At 35.9% G+C, this 15,939-nt stretch overlaps 3 protein-coding genes and 1 pseudogene across 4 annotated transcripts; 1 reads left to right on the forward strand and 3 right to left on the reverse strand.

The window, feature by feature from the left end:
- Positions 1 to 3: 3 nt before the first annotated feature.
- LOC111389279 (V-type proton ATPase subunit B2) lies at positions 4 to 7,390 on the reverse strand. Its single transcript, XM_023014195.1, has 15 exons — positions 7,221 to 7,390; positions 6,764 to 6,829; positions 4,734 to 4,789; positions 4,519 to 4,617; positions 4,241 to 4,300; positions 3,594 to 3,705; positions 3,297 to 3,505; positions 2,657 to 2,785; positions 2,406 to 2,543; positions 2,096 to 2,246; positions 1,912 to 1,994; positions 1,077 to 1,124; positions 923 to 976; positions 763 to 846; positions 4 to 672 (listed from the first exon to the last, which is right to left on the reverse strand). The coding sequence occupies exons 2-15, from the start codon at positions 6,819 to 6,821 to the stop codon at positions 487 to 489; spliced, it is 1,467 nt and encodes a 488-aa protein (XP_022869963.1). The 5' UTR covers positions 6,822 to 6,829; positions 7,221 to 7,390; the 3' UTR covers positions 4 to 486.
- Positions 7,391 to 8,520: 1,130 nt separating this feature from the next.
- LOC111389288 lies at positions 8,521 to 12,465 on the reverse strand. Of its 2 annotated transcripts, none has more exons than XM_023014205.1 (7): positions 12,029 to 12,465; positions 11,779 to 11,946; positions 11,195 to 11,263; positions 10,903 to 11,102; positions 9,832 to 10,247; positions 9,013 to 9,197; positions 8,521 to 8,925 (listed from the first exon to the last, which is right to left on the reverse strand). In XM_023014205.1, exons 1-7 carry the CDS (start codon positions 12,096 to 12,098, stop codon positions 8,555 to 8,557), a joined length of 1,479 nt encoding a protein of 492 aa, XP_022869973.1. In that variant the 5' UTR covers positions 12,099 to 12,465; the 3' UTR covers positions 8,521 to 8,554. The 2 variants fall into 2 exon arrangements, with proteins under 2 accessions (XP_022869973.1, XP_022869983.1); XM_023014215.1 differs by having other exon boundaries at positions 11,779 to 11,917; positions 12,029 to 12,108.
- Positions 12,466 to 13,026: 561 nt separating this feature from the next.
- Positions 13,027 to 13,683, forward strand: LOC111379665 (annotated as a pseudogene).
- A 39-nt stretch (positions 13,684 to 13,722) lies between these two features.
- Positions 13,723 to 15,890, reverse strand: LOC111389297. The gene is made up of 3 exons (XM_023014218.1): positions 15,060 to 15,890; positions 14,241 to 14,425; positions 13,723 to 14,153 (listed from the first exon to the last, which is right to left on the reverse strand). Exons 1-3 carry the CDS (start codon positions 15,458 to 15,460, stop codon positions 13,783 to 13,785), a joined length of 957 nt encoding a protein of 318 aa, XP_022869986.1. The 5' UTR covers positions 15,461 to 15,890; the 3' UTR covers positions 13,723 to 13,782.
- Positions 15,891 to 15,939: the final 49 nt, after the last annotated feature.

Below are 15,939 nucleotides of genomic sequence, written 5' to 3' on the forward strand. Positions count from 1 at the left end.
AGCAAAGTAAAATCGAAAATTTAATTGCATGCAAACGACTAATTTCAATGGGAATACCCACACCAAGTCTAAAATATACACCACAAGCTTGAGACATAAAGGCAGCTCTGAGTAAAAATGTCCAGCAATAAAGAATTCTCCAAAAAAGCCCATCAAACTCAGAAACTACAAGTCCCGTTTCCAATAACATAAATATACGACAGAGGGTTTAATAAATCCTAGAAGGTATTAGTGCTTCAAAGACTTAATTTGAGACAGAATGTTGAAGTGTATTTGCCATAATTGAATAGGTTACCACCCAAAGAATACGCATCTTAAGCTGCTGAAAGCCTTGGCTTCAAGGGGCTAATCGAGAACTTTTATTTTTCAAGCGGATTGAGGAGATGCACAATCTAAAGAAACACACATCATAGAACATATCACAAAAATGTGCACACCAAGGCAACTGACCAGAAAACTACAGTACAAAGAGCTGGTCTCTTCCAATCAATTGGCTGCATCCCGGCTGTAGTACTGGTCGAGCGTCTTTGCTGGAATACGATGAAGAAGCTCCCGCGGGAAGATCCGAAGGAGTGTCCATGCTAAATCAAGTGACTGGAAGATGTTGCGGGTGTCATAAGCACCTTGAGCTACAAACTTCCTTTCGAATTTATCAAGGAACTCGAGATATAGCTGTTAATACAAACATGGTCCCATAAGTCATCTTAAATATTATTATTAATGATAAGTTCAGCGACAAACTCATTATAGCACTGTACAGACCAGATCCTCTGAAGAAAGTGCTTCTTCTCCAACTACAGCTTTCATTGCCTGGACATCCTTTCCGATTGCATAGTTTGCATATAGCTGAAAATGGGGGAAAAAATAAAAAGAAGAGGGGAGAACTTTGACAAACTTTTGCACTTTGAATAACTAATCATACCTGATTAGACACATCCGAGTGATCCCGGCGAGTCATGCCCTCACCAATAGCACTCTACCATAAAAGTGAAATCATATAGATCAACAGTGTATCATCTTCCAATCTTCAAAATAAGAAGTCAAACAAATCAAATCCAGCAATCTATGGTACTTACTTTCATCAAACGAGACAAGGATGGAAGCACATTAATTGGAGGATATATCTGTTCAGTACAAAAGGAAGCAAATGTTATCACGGCAAATTTGTATTCCATAGACAAACCAAAAGGAAAATATAGTTATAGCCAACCAGGAAGAATATTCAGATTTGGCACAAGTAAAGCCATCACAAGTCATTTAAATAGATAGGAGCCGGTGTACTAAAAATGTCGACTGACCAATATAAATTCAATAGATGCTTGTAGATGGCAATTTAGCAAAGTACCAGACCTCATTGACAGTTGTCTAGGAATCCTCGGAAGATGTTCTTACATAAGAACCTCTAATAAAACTTACTAGCAAATTGTTCACATTTTTTCTCCTAACTCTGCCATTCCGAGGTAGTTTACTCAATATCCAAAGGGAATTTTATATACATTCAAGGGACGGGATGGATCTCATGAAATCAAAATACAACTGCCTGACTGCTTCCAATGCTACTTTTTCTTGCTTTTCTCTCTCCAAGATAACCGAAGAACTTTTCCATTTTGATTTTTGTCCAATTACATCTTCTAGCAAAGCCATAAACTTGAAGTAAGATTCTTTGTTTTTTGAATATTGAGTTGAAAGTTTTTTGAATATTGAGATGAAACCTCAACTTAAGATTTACACAAAAAAGTATCGTGGTAGAGAAAACCAATAGTAATCATTCTAAAGATGATCTAAGATGTGCCAGACACTCAGTGGGTCTTCTGGAGTTGAAATTCCATGCGCGACATTTAATCTGATGATCCACCATAAATTGTTTGTAATATCAACAAACTAATCCATGCTGCTACAACAAATATCTACCTGCCGATTATGAAGCTGTCTGTCAATATAAATCTGTCCTTCAGTGATATAACCAGTAAGATCCGGGGTTGGATGAGTAATATCTGATCAATCAATATATAAAACAAGATAACTTTTATCAATCCATCAGAAAAAATAAAAATAATGTTCAGCTAGGTGGTGTGGATGGCTAATATTATATTACCATCATTGGGCATGGTCAAGATAGGAATTTGTGTTATGGATCCCTTTCTTCCTTCAATACGTCCAGCTCGCTCATAGATTGTTGCCAGATCAGTATACATATAACCAGGATACCCACGCCTCCCAGGCACTTCTTCTCGTGCAGCAGACACCTATAGTGGAAAATTGGTAATTTACTTTATGCAAATTGTTTAGATAGAAAATCCCAGTCAAAATAAATTTCACGAAACACCTTTAGCGTAGTTTTGAGTTACGTCATATTGAAGAAAGATAATCCTACACAGAAAACAAAATAATGACATAGATGTTACCTCACGAAGAGCATCAGCATAAGAACTCATATCTGTCAATATGACAAGAACATGCTTCCCACATTCATATGCTAAATATTCTGCAGTTGTGAGGGCAATGCGGGGAGTAATGATGCGTTCTATTGTCGGGTCATTGGCCTGCACAGAGAAGGTTTGTATTAAACAAGACAATCCATCACTTAACAAACCTTGGAAGAAATAATAATCACTTCACTGAGTATCATTAATGGGTCAAAAAATCACATGATTACCAGGTTCAAGAAAAGAGTCACTCTCTCCATGGATCCATTTTCCTCGAAATCACGTTTGAAGAACTGTGCTGTCTCCATGTTAACCCCCATAGCTGCAAAAACAATGGCAAAATTGTCGTCTTCCTGATCCTGCAGCATTTTTAGATCATGAGAAACAACTTGATAAATCTCAACCAAGTACATGAAACAATTAAGTATGATATATAAAACTGCTTGGTTGCTGGGGAGCATAAAGGTCCCTAAAAAATTTCCCAGCATTTTGACAGATATATGTTAGAATAAACCCATTAGAGACTGAAAAGAATCATACAATTTACTGGACCATGTATTTGACATACATGATAAATTGTTCAAAAGATATCTTTAAAAGTAGGCTACTAGCAAACTTAGGTATAGGGGCCTAATCTGGGGATTTATGTTCATATTAAAGATGGGAGAAAGTTCTTTCAATAATACTAACAAAAATAATTTTCCTCCACCAATATTGGGTTATTCATCAGCATAATGTAACAATATTGACAAGACTGAATGCAGTGACACTCATTATTCTACTATGTCAAATAACAGCAGAGATAGAGCATCCTGGGTAATAAAGAGATTATCTATGGTAGGCACATCAACACATGGGATTTTCTTGTACCTCAAGGAGATTATCAGATTTCTCCAACCGCTTCACTAAACCAGCCTGACGACAGATCTGGGCGGCGATTTCATTATGGGGAAGACCAGCTGCAGAAAAGAGAGGAATTTTCTGTCCTCTGGCAATTGAATTCATGACATCAATTGTTGAAATTCCTGTCTGTATCATTTCTTCAGGATAGGTTCTCTCACTAGGATTAATGGAACTCCCTGAAGAAGAGAATTGGAATACATTTTAAATGTGGACGAAAGATGTATGCAGACAAAAGATGTTAGGTCATTCTCTAGAGGCACTCGCCAGAAATATCCAAGTAAGCCTCAGGCAAAATTGGAGGACCATTGTCAATAGGTTTCCCGGAGCCATTGAATATACGACCAAGCATATCCAATGAGACAGGAGTTTTTAAAACCTGCATCATGGGGTAAACATTCTTAAGAAGGCAAGAAAGAAACTTTGAGAAAATTCAAAAAAATGGAGAACTCGACAATATCCAAGTGAATAAACATTATTAACCAAAAAGACAAATTTTCCAGAATCACAATGCCTCACTCCAATCTGCCAAGTTCAGAAAACTATTATTTCTATTCACAAAATGATATTTCCTTACAAGTATACTAAAAGTAACTGCAAGTACCCGATTATAGCAGCTCTAGAAGGAAATATAGTTTCTTGGATAAGCCAAGAACTTAATAAGGACCAAGAATCACTTGAGATGTGCAAATTATGCAATACTAAATTCGCGATCTTAAAGCACAATTTGGCTGCAGAGCCATTTTTTATGTACATGATTCATTTAGATCCAGAAGGAACTTTTAAAGCGTGAGTGAACACATAAAAACAGAAAAATTAAATATCTAGACAATCTGCTTTCATCCAATACCAAGAAATACATCTCAGCAGAATTCTATTCAAACAAATATATGCAAGGAAAAGCAATGCTGTACCTCTCCTGTAAACTGGACAGTTGTATATTTGTTGTCAATTCCAGATGTTCCTTCAAAAACCTGGTGAAACAAACAAGGATAGAAAAATAATATTATCGCAGCAACAAAAAGAAGAGACAACCGATTACTGCTTTGTTAGTGAAGAGAATTAATTCATACAAGTTAAAGCGAAGCAAAAATCAAACATAAGAAAAATAAGTCTGATAGCAATTGACAGTGATATTTTACAATGTATTCACTTGAAGTCACAGGGTATACGAGAGGTAAAGGATACACACCTGAACAACAGCCTTCTCACCATCTACTTCCAAGACTTGTCCACGTCGTGTTGTTCCATCTCCTAAGCGAATATTAACAATCTCCTGATATTTGGGTCCCTGAAATAATTCAATACAACATATATAAAGTTATGTAGTCATTTCATAAGCAGAAAATCACATGTAGTCATTCCATATACAAGAAGCCAAAGTAATACAAGGAGCAGAATATTCACCTTAACTTTTTCCAGGATAACCAATGGTCCGGCAACTCCAGAGACAGTTCTATATTCTGAAAGATCAAGAGCATAAAAGTATGCATCAACCTTATTTAGAAAGCACAAAGTAAGACAGAGAAACACATGACAGAAAATGTATATAAGTTAACTTCATAAAATCCTATGGATTAACCACCTAATTGATACTAAGCACTAAATCTCTGATATTTACTTCAACCTCTGATAATATTCCTTTGGCCTTTCAATCTCTTTTATCATTGGTTTGTTCAAGTTTGTTCCCTCATCACATATGCCCATCCAACTTAAAGGCCTCGTTTCCTTTATGTCTCCACTGATCCTGCCTACTGTTCACCAGAGTTGTTTCAAAACATGCTGAAACTTCATGCTTCTCATTTGGCTCCCTTCCTATGCACTGCATATTGCAAGCCCGCCATAATTTTGGATATTGAGAGGTGGAGAAAGCTTTTGCGAGAATATTGTTGGATTCCCGCCCTACAGTTATATTCAATGATGTATGCAGGACCTTTTGCATTGCAAACAACGCCAGCATTAATCAGATTCAACCTAGCATGTTTCTGTTTTGACTTTCCAATTTACTTTACTAAACCTTTGGTTATGGAACCAGGACATTGGTAGTTGGTCCTTTGATAATAAATCCCGCTCCAATTGGAACTCTTGATGACTAGGGGAAATCCAAGATATCCAATTTGATCCAGTTGCTTGTGCTTAAGCTGCGATACTCAAGAAAGAAACTTTTGCACCATAGCCAGAATCAGAGGGAACTCCCTATTTCTGGATCAGATGGCAACATATAGAACATTTCAATCTTGTAAGGAATTACTGTTGAGATAGGCATTGACAATTATCTTGAGTTTTGATTGCATCGGCAAGAAGGCAAGAAAATCTAATTTTTTCGAAATCACGGAGTCCTACATGAAGCCTGATGACTCTTCCTATTGTCTTCCTCCAAACTTTTGGGATCATATGTAATATTTCCAATTATTTTTTTCTAAAGTTTCCTTCTCCTAAATCTAGTTTGCCCCCTGTGATTATTCTGACCAGTGTCCCTCCAAATTTTTGGACTGTACGTAAAGCACAAAGAGGAAAACTTCCATGTATATCACCTCCGTCTCTCTACTCTTGATTTATGTTGGGCTTTATAACAACTCAAGGATGAAATCAGACCAAAAAAAAGCATAGATAAACTGCGAAATTAGATTCAATTTAAATGGAACAGGGGAAAAACTGGTAATTGGTAAAGAAATATATTAAGTAAGGTGGTCAAAGGTTCGATATACATTCTGTGATAGATAATTACATTCACCACTGTAGTGCTAGAAAATGGATTCGGTGAGATGGTGAGCAATTTGACACCAAACGACACAATAGCTCAAGTCACTTTATTCACAGCCTCATCACAATAAACGAACCAAATTAACTTTTCTAGTTCCTTTGGTTCATCACTGGAAACAATAATGACGGAAATGTTGGGCTACAACAATTGAGTTAGTTGGTCCATGATAGAGCAAAGTGGAAGAAGATGATTAATGCAACTGAGCCAAGATAACTATGGAATAAGATTTTTTTCATTTTACACTGATTTTATTCATGGAGTTCATTTCGGATGATATAGGTAACATTACCTTTGGCAGCAACCTTTCTCCCAACCTCCCAAGCAATTGTTCAGGAGGTGGAAGCAAGTGAGATTGTAAGCATTTTCGTTTTTCTATGACAAGCTCACCAATTGTTTAATTTGGTTCTATGATGCCATTCAGAAAGTATAAAACTTGGACACAACGAGATTCACGATCTGACAAATGCTCTTTTCCTAGTCTACAATCTATCCAAGAAACAATTTTCACAATCTGACTTCATCTTAAAAATCAAATTGGGCTCAAAGACTAGCAATCATTTGCTAAACAAAGTCAGGTATCATGAATTACATGATCCACAATCAGCAAGACAATAAAATAAATATACAATATATACATGTATCACGCAAGAAAAAATTACTCTGGGAAACATACCCATCCCAATTTCAAGAGTTCCTTCCTCCATGTCAACGTTGTTTTGAGCCACGCCCATAATTTATCCTAAATAATCCAAAACAATGCCAACAAAAATGATATTAGTTAAAAATGAATGCGATCATAAACATTAAGAATTACGTACATTTCAACTCATTCTTGAATTTATAGAAGAGAACATTTCAACAGACGCATAATATTTTACTCCTTCGAATCCTACTAATTATATATTTAAAAACACAAATTTGGCCCATTTAAGTGCGCAGTATACTAACCTTATAGAAATTATAACAATTACAGGAAATGAATAAAAACAACTGCTTACGGGAGAGATCATTGTGAATTTTGAACATAAAATATACATCTACATCCAAATAGGAATTAAATTGGATGAAGATGAACTGTATTAATAAATATGAAACGGTAGGTTCTAAAATGGATCTAGGAATTCGCTTACCCTGTGGTGTTGAAATCTCGAACAGAGATAAACGAGATAGCAAGGGAGAGAACAAGAATTCGTCAGGGAAGCAAAATGAAGATCTGGTCGTGCATACGTATATATGTATTTGTTTCGTTTCGAGGACATAATTGTCCCTTCCCTCGTGCCATGCCTTCATTGCCAGGTTAGGGTCACCGCTGTATGATGACTATCACGTACACTCGTGTTACTTGATGAGGGAAAATTCTGTTGTACCGTTCGAATCAAGTTTGTATACTATAATTTATCAACCTTGCTACACGAACATCGGGTTTGACATCGGAGACGACACCATACACACATATGGGTGGTCGGACATTATTTTATTCACACGAGACCCACGCATCCATGTGAGTGGGCGATCATCAATGCAGTCATCCTTACAAGTCGTTTAACTTTACTCATAATTTATATACTTCGACTTTTTTTACGTTAAAATTTTCGTTCGGAAACACAAAAGTATTATACGTGCTTAATTCTATGATTGTCGAGCTATAACAAAAGAACCTCTTTCGAACAAGAGAACAAACTAGCTCAATAGTAAAGGAGAGGCAACAATCACTTCACAGGGTGTTAACCATATTTAAATAATTGCATATTTTTTGGTTTTTGTTATCATGCTCGACAATTTAAGATAAATTTCATATAGAATATTTTGATAATTTCTTATTGTTACTTTTTTGGATCTTGAATATTTTGATATTTGTTACATTTTATGAACGAAAGTTGATTATTTGGATAATGTAAGACAAATATCGCCTTCGATCACCGAACTTTCAACAAAAATTGTGGTTTAATTTGTCTCAATTGATTTTACGTGTTCAAATTTGGAACTGAACTTTAACCCCTGTTTGATCCCCATTTTTGGGTAAAATGTATTGTGAAATAGTGATTTTTTGAAGAATGTATTGTTAAAAAGTAATGAAAAGTTTTTGAAATACGTATATAATTATTTTATGGGATTAAAAATAAGATTTGAAAAATACATTCTTGAAAAAATGAAGCACATACACTGGCTTAATTTAATTTTCAATTTCACCACTCCATCACCTCCTGCTCTCTTCCAAATGTTTTTTTTGGCAACAAATCTTCCACTTAATCGTGACATTTCAATTTTTTCCACTACGTTATATCATAATCTCTATGGTTAATGAGCCATACGATAGGACGTATTCAATATGCATGACCTCATACAGCCTTCGCTCTACTTCTGAAATGAGCAAATACGGGAAAAATGGAGGAAAAAAACGTAATAGATTTTCGAAGTACAACGTAGCAGTGTCGTAACCGAAAATGAGATCCATGATTAAATATCAGCCCGCTTTGGATGTTCTGGCTACAGGTGGTAATACAACCAAATCAAGATTCCCAGGATAAGGAGACCACAAGCCTAAACCTCCTCTACTCTCTTTCAAGTCGGCCTTTTTCTTGAACTCTTCTAAAGATTTAACCCATTCGACCTTAGATGAATGCTCCCGTGTGTGCGGGTGTAAAACAAAGATCGAGTTATATTCACAATTTGGAAACATAAACAATTTGAACCTACTTCCTAGCCTGTAAACTACATATCCAAAGCTTAGCTGATCTCTCGGTGTAAAAAGGTTAACCTCATTGAACCATAAGCAACTAAACAGATTATTCAGAGCTGTATGCTCGCGTATGATAATGGCTCCTTCAGGCACATCTGCATTTAAAGAAATTATGTGGGATCGTGTCAAAAACCGATACAGAATAGATAATTATTACACATGTAGTGAATCCATCGTCTTACCACTAACAGTACTTTTATTTGGGCTCCATGGTTCCATGCCTTCGTAACGATATATTTTCATCTGTAGATCAATTAGAGGACGAGCATATCGCTTCCTCCGTTTGTTGGCATCAGCCTCTTCATATATGCTGCGATGATGTTTGTGCTGAGCAATGGCAAAGGTGTGCTTCCCGCGCCATAAATATCTGCAAGTTAAGATTGTTACCATTAAACAGAGTTCTGTTGCTTCATATATGCTAGACAGACAAATACAACTCAGTTTAATCTCCCCAGAGATAACACGTGGACATGTTGCATCTCAAGACATCATATATGGACTTCCATTAACCCAATCACCTTTATGTAAAAAATCCAGTGTTCAACTTTCAACTAAACAAGTCGTAAATAATAGATTTACAGGAACTCTATACGTACAATCGAAGTTTCCAACAAAACGATAAATCTCAAAATCATAATTACATAACACAGATAACACCCTATCTTAAATCTTTTATAAATCTTTATTGGACAGGGTCAATGGGCGACCAAGAAGGCCCATTGAATAAAATTATTTTTGATTTTTGTACAGTCATCTAAAAATTTGAAACTAAAGTCAAATAAAAGCCTTTTGAAAAAATAAAAAATGTTAAAAAATAAAATGAAAAAAATGGTTTTTAAAAAAAGGAAAAAAATAAAAAAAAATTAACAAAGCCATTAAGCGGTCAACTACTTAATTCGCGCTTGCTGTCAAGACAAAGCGTTTTGCCTGCGCCTTTTAAGAACACTGAACAAATCTACAGCCCACTCGCTGAGGAAAGTTCATGATAAGAACTATCATACCTTTCTAGCATAAGCAATGGGTCAACAATAAGCTCCATTTTACCATCAATCCAGATGCTGTACTGGGCTTGAGGAAATAACCTGTGGGTTAATATCTTAGGAACCTTGCCATTTCTTCTAGGTTCATCATAAGGTTGATGCTTAAGCAGAATCAAACGCCAAACACCCACCCATTGTCCTCCATTATTATCCTCTCTGACTGTAACATTATTCTTGATGAATTCAAGAGACACTTCATCAACCACCATAAGAAAACAAAATAGCCTCTGAGAGCGTTTACTTATATTTGATGGCTGATGAGGCGTATCATAACCATCAAAAATGCCAGATGCTATAACAAAACGACATTTCTTCACATATCTGATGTCCGCTACAGCCATTTCTGCACCGCCACCTTGCATAAAACCACAATGCACCTGGAGGAAGGATATACTCCAGCATTCAATACTAAATTTTAATCTAAAATATTATGCTTTATCATTTTACAAGCAATGTCTAGATCATTAGTTAAACTACAGAAAACTTTGCCCAACAATGAAACTCTGTATGTTTCCACTTGAAAGTAGAAAGAATGAAAAAAGCAAAAAAATTGAATTGGCTCCATGGTTATTTAGCAGTTCAAAACTCAATAGAGCATAAACTGGTTACAATGAAAAACCTAAATTCATCGAAAAATACCACTTTGGAATTAGTATTCTGAAGTCTGGACAAATATGGCTATTAAGCTATTGTTATCCTATTTTCAAGGAAGAAATGCTATATCTTTGAATTCATCATTTTCTAAGTAACTTGTATCAAATCTCTTTTAACTCGATTATGCTTGTTTTTCAGGTTATTCCTTAAAACCAGTATTATGGGTCCTGTATTTTGTCAGAACCTCCACAAAAGATGCCTAAATTTTAAACCTGACGAAATCCACAAACATGAATCATGGAAGATATTTAAGCTCTTCAAAAACTACTATAACAGTTATAAGATAAGGGCACAAATTGGCCCTGAACCTTATGTTTTCAGGCCAAATTATCAAAACGAAATACCCATATATCATAGAAAGGCTGAGCAACGTATCACCTTCATGATTGGTTTTACTTTAAAGCTCTCATCTCTTTGCTGCCAGGTCTGATGACCCCCAAATAGAGGAGGTGATTGGGATCCATTGCTTGCGATATTATCCTCCATGATATAGGACAGATGTTGGACTACTTCATCAGAAGATTTTCTATTGGGAATAACTATTTCATTCGGGTCATCAGCAACAGGAATAGGACAGCCTAATTGTTATTGAGAAGAAAAAGTTTTAAAGCAATATCACTACATTAAAACAAGAATAGAAAAAATTATGGAGAGAAATCTCTAGTCTTACGATGTAGTGATTTCACAAGTCCCATCGTGTTTAGCATTCCAAATACTTTGCTCTCTTTGTTACAAAGAGCTGCACATCAAGCAAATGAAACAAAATAAAAACATTAATCATCTTTATCGAGGAAGAAAAATGTTCTTGAAACCGTGGCATATAATTAACACACGCTCTTGCTAGTTAAGATTTTTGACACTTTATGACAGCTGATACTCATTAGTGTAGAGTGGACTAGCTTCACACTGAGAGGATCATCAATGGTTAAAAACATTTTCTATTCTTCATATATATTTTTTGCAAAACTTAATGAATAGATGAATTACAAGTCATGGCTTCATCAATCAGCAAAGAGCTAAGGATTCATGAAGATAAGGGAACAAAACTTTTGTGAAGATCTCTTGATTTTCCATTATTTCCTCTGACTCCCTCATTTGACATGAATAATTGATCCAATAATCACACCATCTTCCCACTGATTATATCAGACATGTTTTTGAAAGCAAAGTTCAATCTTTACTTGAAAATATATTCAAATAATTCAGAATTATAGCCACAATTATATATGAAAAAGGGAAAAGTATAAAGAGTACCTGAAAAGAACGCAACAGAAGATTGGCAAGACCAAACGTGAAATAACAACACTGAGAGAATTAGCAACATCCATATGATCCCGGCTGTAAGAACCAACCGAATAAAACCCCTTTTCCAAATTATCCTCATGGTATAATCCTGAGATAACTTCCCCCCACTTAAAATATCTACATTAACCAATTTTTAATCAAATAATCAATACGAACACAACAGCAAAAATAATTACAAATGAATAAATGCCGAACGTACATTTGGCTTGCTGTTGCTGATTTCTTCGAGCAGCACGTGAAGAGATGGACCGCTGAAAATCTTTGTCCATGATTAACGCCTTAACTGGAATGGACTTATTTTCATCAAGAATCCTCAAGAATGCAACAATCAATGAGCATCTAAGTTTAATGTGATCTAGATCTATCTAAGAGCCAAATTTGATTCAAAAAACGACGTAATCTTTACGAATTGATCTAGTAGTGTGTGTGGGTGGGATATAAGCAAGAAATAGTGGGATATAAGCAAGAAATAGTGGATGATGTAAAATTTTCAATTTCTTGAATCCGAGAACATATAGGAAAAGATGACATGAGAAGTGCTGAAATAGAACGACGTCGTAGTTAACACTGCCGCCGCCCGCCGACACTGCATTTCCTTCCTAATTGATTGAAAAGCGCTTTACTCGAACGAGTCTCGATAAAATCGCGTTTCAGTTTAAAATGGAAACGTTACATTTGCTACTAAACGCGCACTTTTGGACTTTTCGCGGTATTTTCCTTAAAATCCAATTTTTTGGGAAGAACAACGAAGTTCAATTCTTTGAGCACCCGTTTACATTCTCTTAGGGGTTGAGACATACGAAGGTATTTATCACCATTTTTTTTTTCTCGTTTGTGCCTCATATTCATCCTTCTTCATAGAATTACGATTAAATTATTTGAGTTGAAAGTGGAATCTATTTTTTGTGATGTAGATTTTTGCGATTGAAATTGATTGATTTTCGAGTTCAATTGCTTTAATTAATCTGTTGAGACTAGCTTCATTTTATGTACAATTGGCATAATTCAATTTGAAAAGTTTGGATGAATAATTGAACAGTAAGATTGGAATGAATGGCTAAAAGCATGTATATAGCTTTTGCACATAGAAAGCACGTTATTTACTGGAGGATCAAACTAATTATTTTATTACCCTCTCTAGGCAGAACCCTGCCTGAAATTACTTGGGCGGTTGGGCGCTTCTATTTTTGAAATTATTGGCGTGATACTATTTCCAGTCGAGAGATATTGGACGAAACGGATGTTGAAGTTGACCACTATGCTTTTTTGGGCTTGCATCTGGTGAAAAAGGTGCCACGCTTTCGGATAAAGAGATTACAAAGGCCTATTGATTGAAGGCCTGGGAATTGCACCCGTACAAGAGACGTGATGACCCGAACGCACATGCTGATTTTCAAAAGCTTCTAACATCTTATGATGTTCTGAAGGATGAGAAGTCTAGGATGTTTTTGATGGTCTACTTCGGGTGAAGCAGGAGAAGCTTCAATGCCAAGCACAGCAAAATTCCAAGCGGCGGAAGATGATGACAGATCTTGAAGAAAGAGAGTGATCAGGGACCCTAGTATGAGAGCTAGAGAAGAGGAAGACATGATTTCTTGGAAGCTGAAAGAGGAGATTGCTAGAATTCGTGCTATGCATAGTAAAAAGTTTCAGCTGATACAACACCTTCAAAGAGATACACAATAGCAAGGGAGAAAGGTAGGATGGATGCTGGAGGTAATGGATTAGACAAGGAGAAGGTGCTTAAGGTTTCAAGGGAGAAGATTGGTGGAAGAAAGACTAAGAGAAATATTTAGAAGTTTTGCTGGGGTAGAAGACGTAGTCATCAGGAGACAGCCTTCGCTCTACTTCTGAAATGAGCAAATACGGGAAAAATGGAGGAAAAAAACGTAATAGATTTTCGAAGTACAACGTAGGAGTGTCGTAACCGAAAATGAGATCCATGATTAAATATCAGCCCGCTTTCGATGTTCTGGCTACAGGTGGTAATACAACCAAATTAAGATTCCCAGGATAAGGAGACCACAAGCCTAAACCTCCTCTACTCTCTTTCAAGTCGGCCTTTTTCTTGAACTCTTCTAAAGATTTAACCCATTCGACCTTAGATGAATGCTCCCGTGTGTGCGGGTGTAAAACAAAGATTGAGTTATATTCACAATTTGGAAACATAAACAATTTGAACCTACTTCCTAGCCTGTAAACTACATATCCAAAGCTTAGCTGATCTCTCGGTGTAAAAAGGTTAACCTCATTGAACCATAAGCAACTAAACAGATTATTCAGAGCTGTATGCTCGCGTATGATAATGGCTCCTTCAGGCACATCTGCATTTAAAGAAATTATGTGGGATCGTGTCAAAAACCGATACAGAATAGATAATTATTTCATATGTAGTGAATCCATCGTCTTACCACTAACAGTACTTTTATTTGGGCTCCATGGTTCCATGCCTTCGTAACGATATATTTTCATCTGTAGATCAATTAGAGGACGAGCATATCGCTTCCTCCGTTTGTTGGCATCAGCCTCTTCATATATGCTGCGATGATGTTTGTGCTGAGCAATGGCAAAGGTGTGCTTCCCGCGCCATAAATATCTGCAAGTTAAGATTGTTACCATTAAACAGAGTTCTGTTGCTTCATATATGCTAGACAGACAAATACAACTCAGTTTAATCTCCCCAGAGATAACACGTGGACATGTTGCATCTCAAGACATCATATATGGACTTCCATTAACCCAATCACCTTTATGTAAAAAATCCAGTGTTCAACTTTCAACTAAACAAGTCGTAAATAATAGATTTACAGGAACTCTATACGTACAATCGAAGTTTCCAACAAAACGATAAATCTCAAAATCATAATTACATAACACAGATAACACCCTATCTTAAATCTTTTATAAATCTTTATTGGACAGGGTCAATGGGCGACCAAGAAGGCCCATTGAATAAAATTATTTTTGATTTTTGTAAAGTCATCTAAAAATTTGAAACTAAAGTCAAATAAAAGCCTTTTGAAAAAATAAAAAATGTTAAAAAATAAAATGAAAAAAATGGTTTTTAAAAAAAGGAAAAAAATAAAAAAAAATTAACAAAGCCATTAAGCGGTCAACTACTTAATTCGCGCTTGCTGTCAAGACAAAGCGTTTTGCCTGCGCCTTTTAAGAACACTGAACAAATCTACAGCCCACTCGCTGAGGAAAGTTCATGATAAGAACTATCATACCTTTCTAGCATAAGCAATGGGTCAACAATAAGCTCCATTTTACCATCAATCCAGATGCTGTACTGGGCTTGAGGAAATAACCTGTGGGTTAATATCTTAGGAACCTTGCCATTTCTTCTAGGTTCATCATAAGGTTGATGCTTAAGCAGAATCAAACGCCAAACACCCACCCATTGTCCTCCATTATTATCCTCTCTGACTGTAACATTATTCTTGATGAATTCAAGAGACACTTCATCAACCACCATAAGAAAACAAAATAGCCTCTGAGAGCGTTTACTTATATTTGATGGCTGATGAGGCGTATCATAGCCATCAAAAATGCCAGATGCAACAACAAAACGACATTTCTTCACGTATCTGATGTCTGCTGCAGCCATTTCTGCACCGCCACCTTGCATAAAACCACAATGCACCTGGAGGAAGGATATACTCCAGCATTCAATACTAAATTTTAATCTAAAATATTATGCTTTATCATTTTACAAGCAATGTCTAGATCATTAGTTAAACTACAGAAAACTTTGCCCAACAATGAAACTCTGTATGTTTCCACTTGAAAGTAGAAAGAATGAAAAAAGCAAAAAAATTGAATTGGCTCCATGGTTATTTAGCAGTTCAAAACTCAATAGAGCATAAACTGGTTACAATGAAAAACCTAAATTCGTCGAAAAATACCACTTTGGAATTAATATTCTGAAGTCTGGACAAATATGGCTATTAAGCTATTGTTATCCTATTTTCAAGGAAGAAATGCTATATCTTTGAATTCATCATTTTCTGAGTAACTTGTATCAAAACTCTTTTAACTCGATTATGCTTGTTTTTTAGGTTATTCCTTAAAACCGGTATTATGGGTCCTGTATTTTGTCAGAACCTC

This window comes from Olea europaea, chromosome 3, assembly GCF_002742605.1.
Source record: "Olea europaea var. sylvestris chromosome 3, O_europaea_v1, whole genome shotgun sequence".
Taxonomy (NCBI): Eukaryota; Viridiplantae; Streptophyta; class Magnoliopsida; order Lamiales; family Oleaceae; genus Olea; species Olea europaea.

Excerpts from the sequence above, each read along its gene's own strand:
- LOC111389279 (XM_023014195.1), bottom strand. The coding sequence starts at position 6,821 with ATGGGCGTGGCTCAAAACAACGTTGACATGGAGGAAGGAACTCTTGAA. Across the intron at positions 4,301-4,518 it reads GTGAGAAGGCTGTTGTTCAG|GTTTTTGAAGGAACATCTGG; the intron begins GTGTGTATCCTT and ends TTGTTTCACCAG. Across the intron at positions 3,506-3,593 it reads GGCTTACTTGGATATTTCTG|GGAGTTCCATTAATCCTAGT; the intron begins GCGAGTGCCTCT and ends TCTCTTCTTCAG.
- LOC111389297 (XM_023014218.1), bottom strand. The coding sequence starts at position 15,460 with ATGCAAGGTGGCGGTGCAGAAATGGCTGCAGCAGACATCAGATACGTG. Across the intron at positions 14,426-15,059 it reads CCATTGCTTATGCTAGAAAG|ATATTTATGGCGCGGGAAGC; the intron begins GTATGATAGTTC and ends CTTAACTTGCAG. Across the intron at positions 14,154-14,240 it reads AAATAAAAGTACTGTTAGTG|ATGTGCCTGAAGGAGCCATT; the intron begins GTAAGACGATGG and ends CTTTAAATGCAG.
- LOC111389288 (XM_023014205.1), bottom strand. The coding sequence starts at position 12,098 with ATGGACAAAGATTTTCAGCGGTCCATCTCTTCACGTGCTGCTCGAAGA. Across the intron at positions 11,947-12,028 it reads TCAGCAACAGCAAGCCAAAT|ATATTTTAAGTGGGGGGAAG; the intron begins GTACGTTCGGCA and ends TGGTTAATGTAG. Across the intron at positions 8,926-9,012 it reads AAATAAAAGTACTGTTAGTG|ATGTGCCTGAAGGAGCCATT; the intron begins GTAAGACGATGG and ends CTTTAAATGCAG.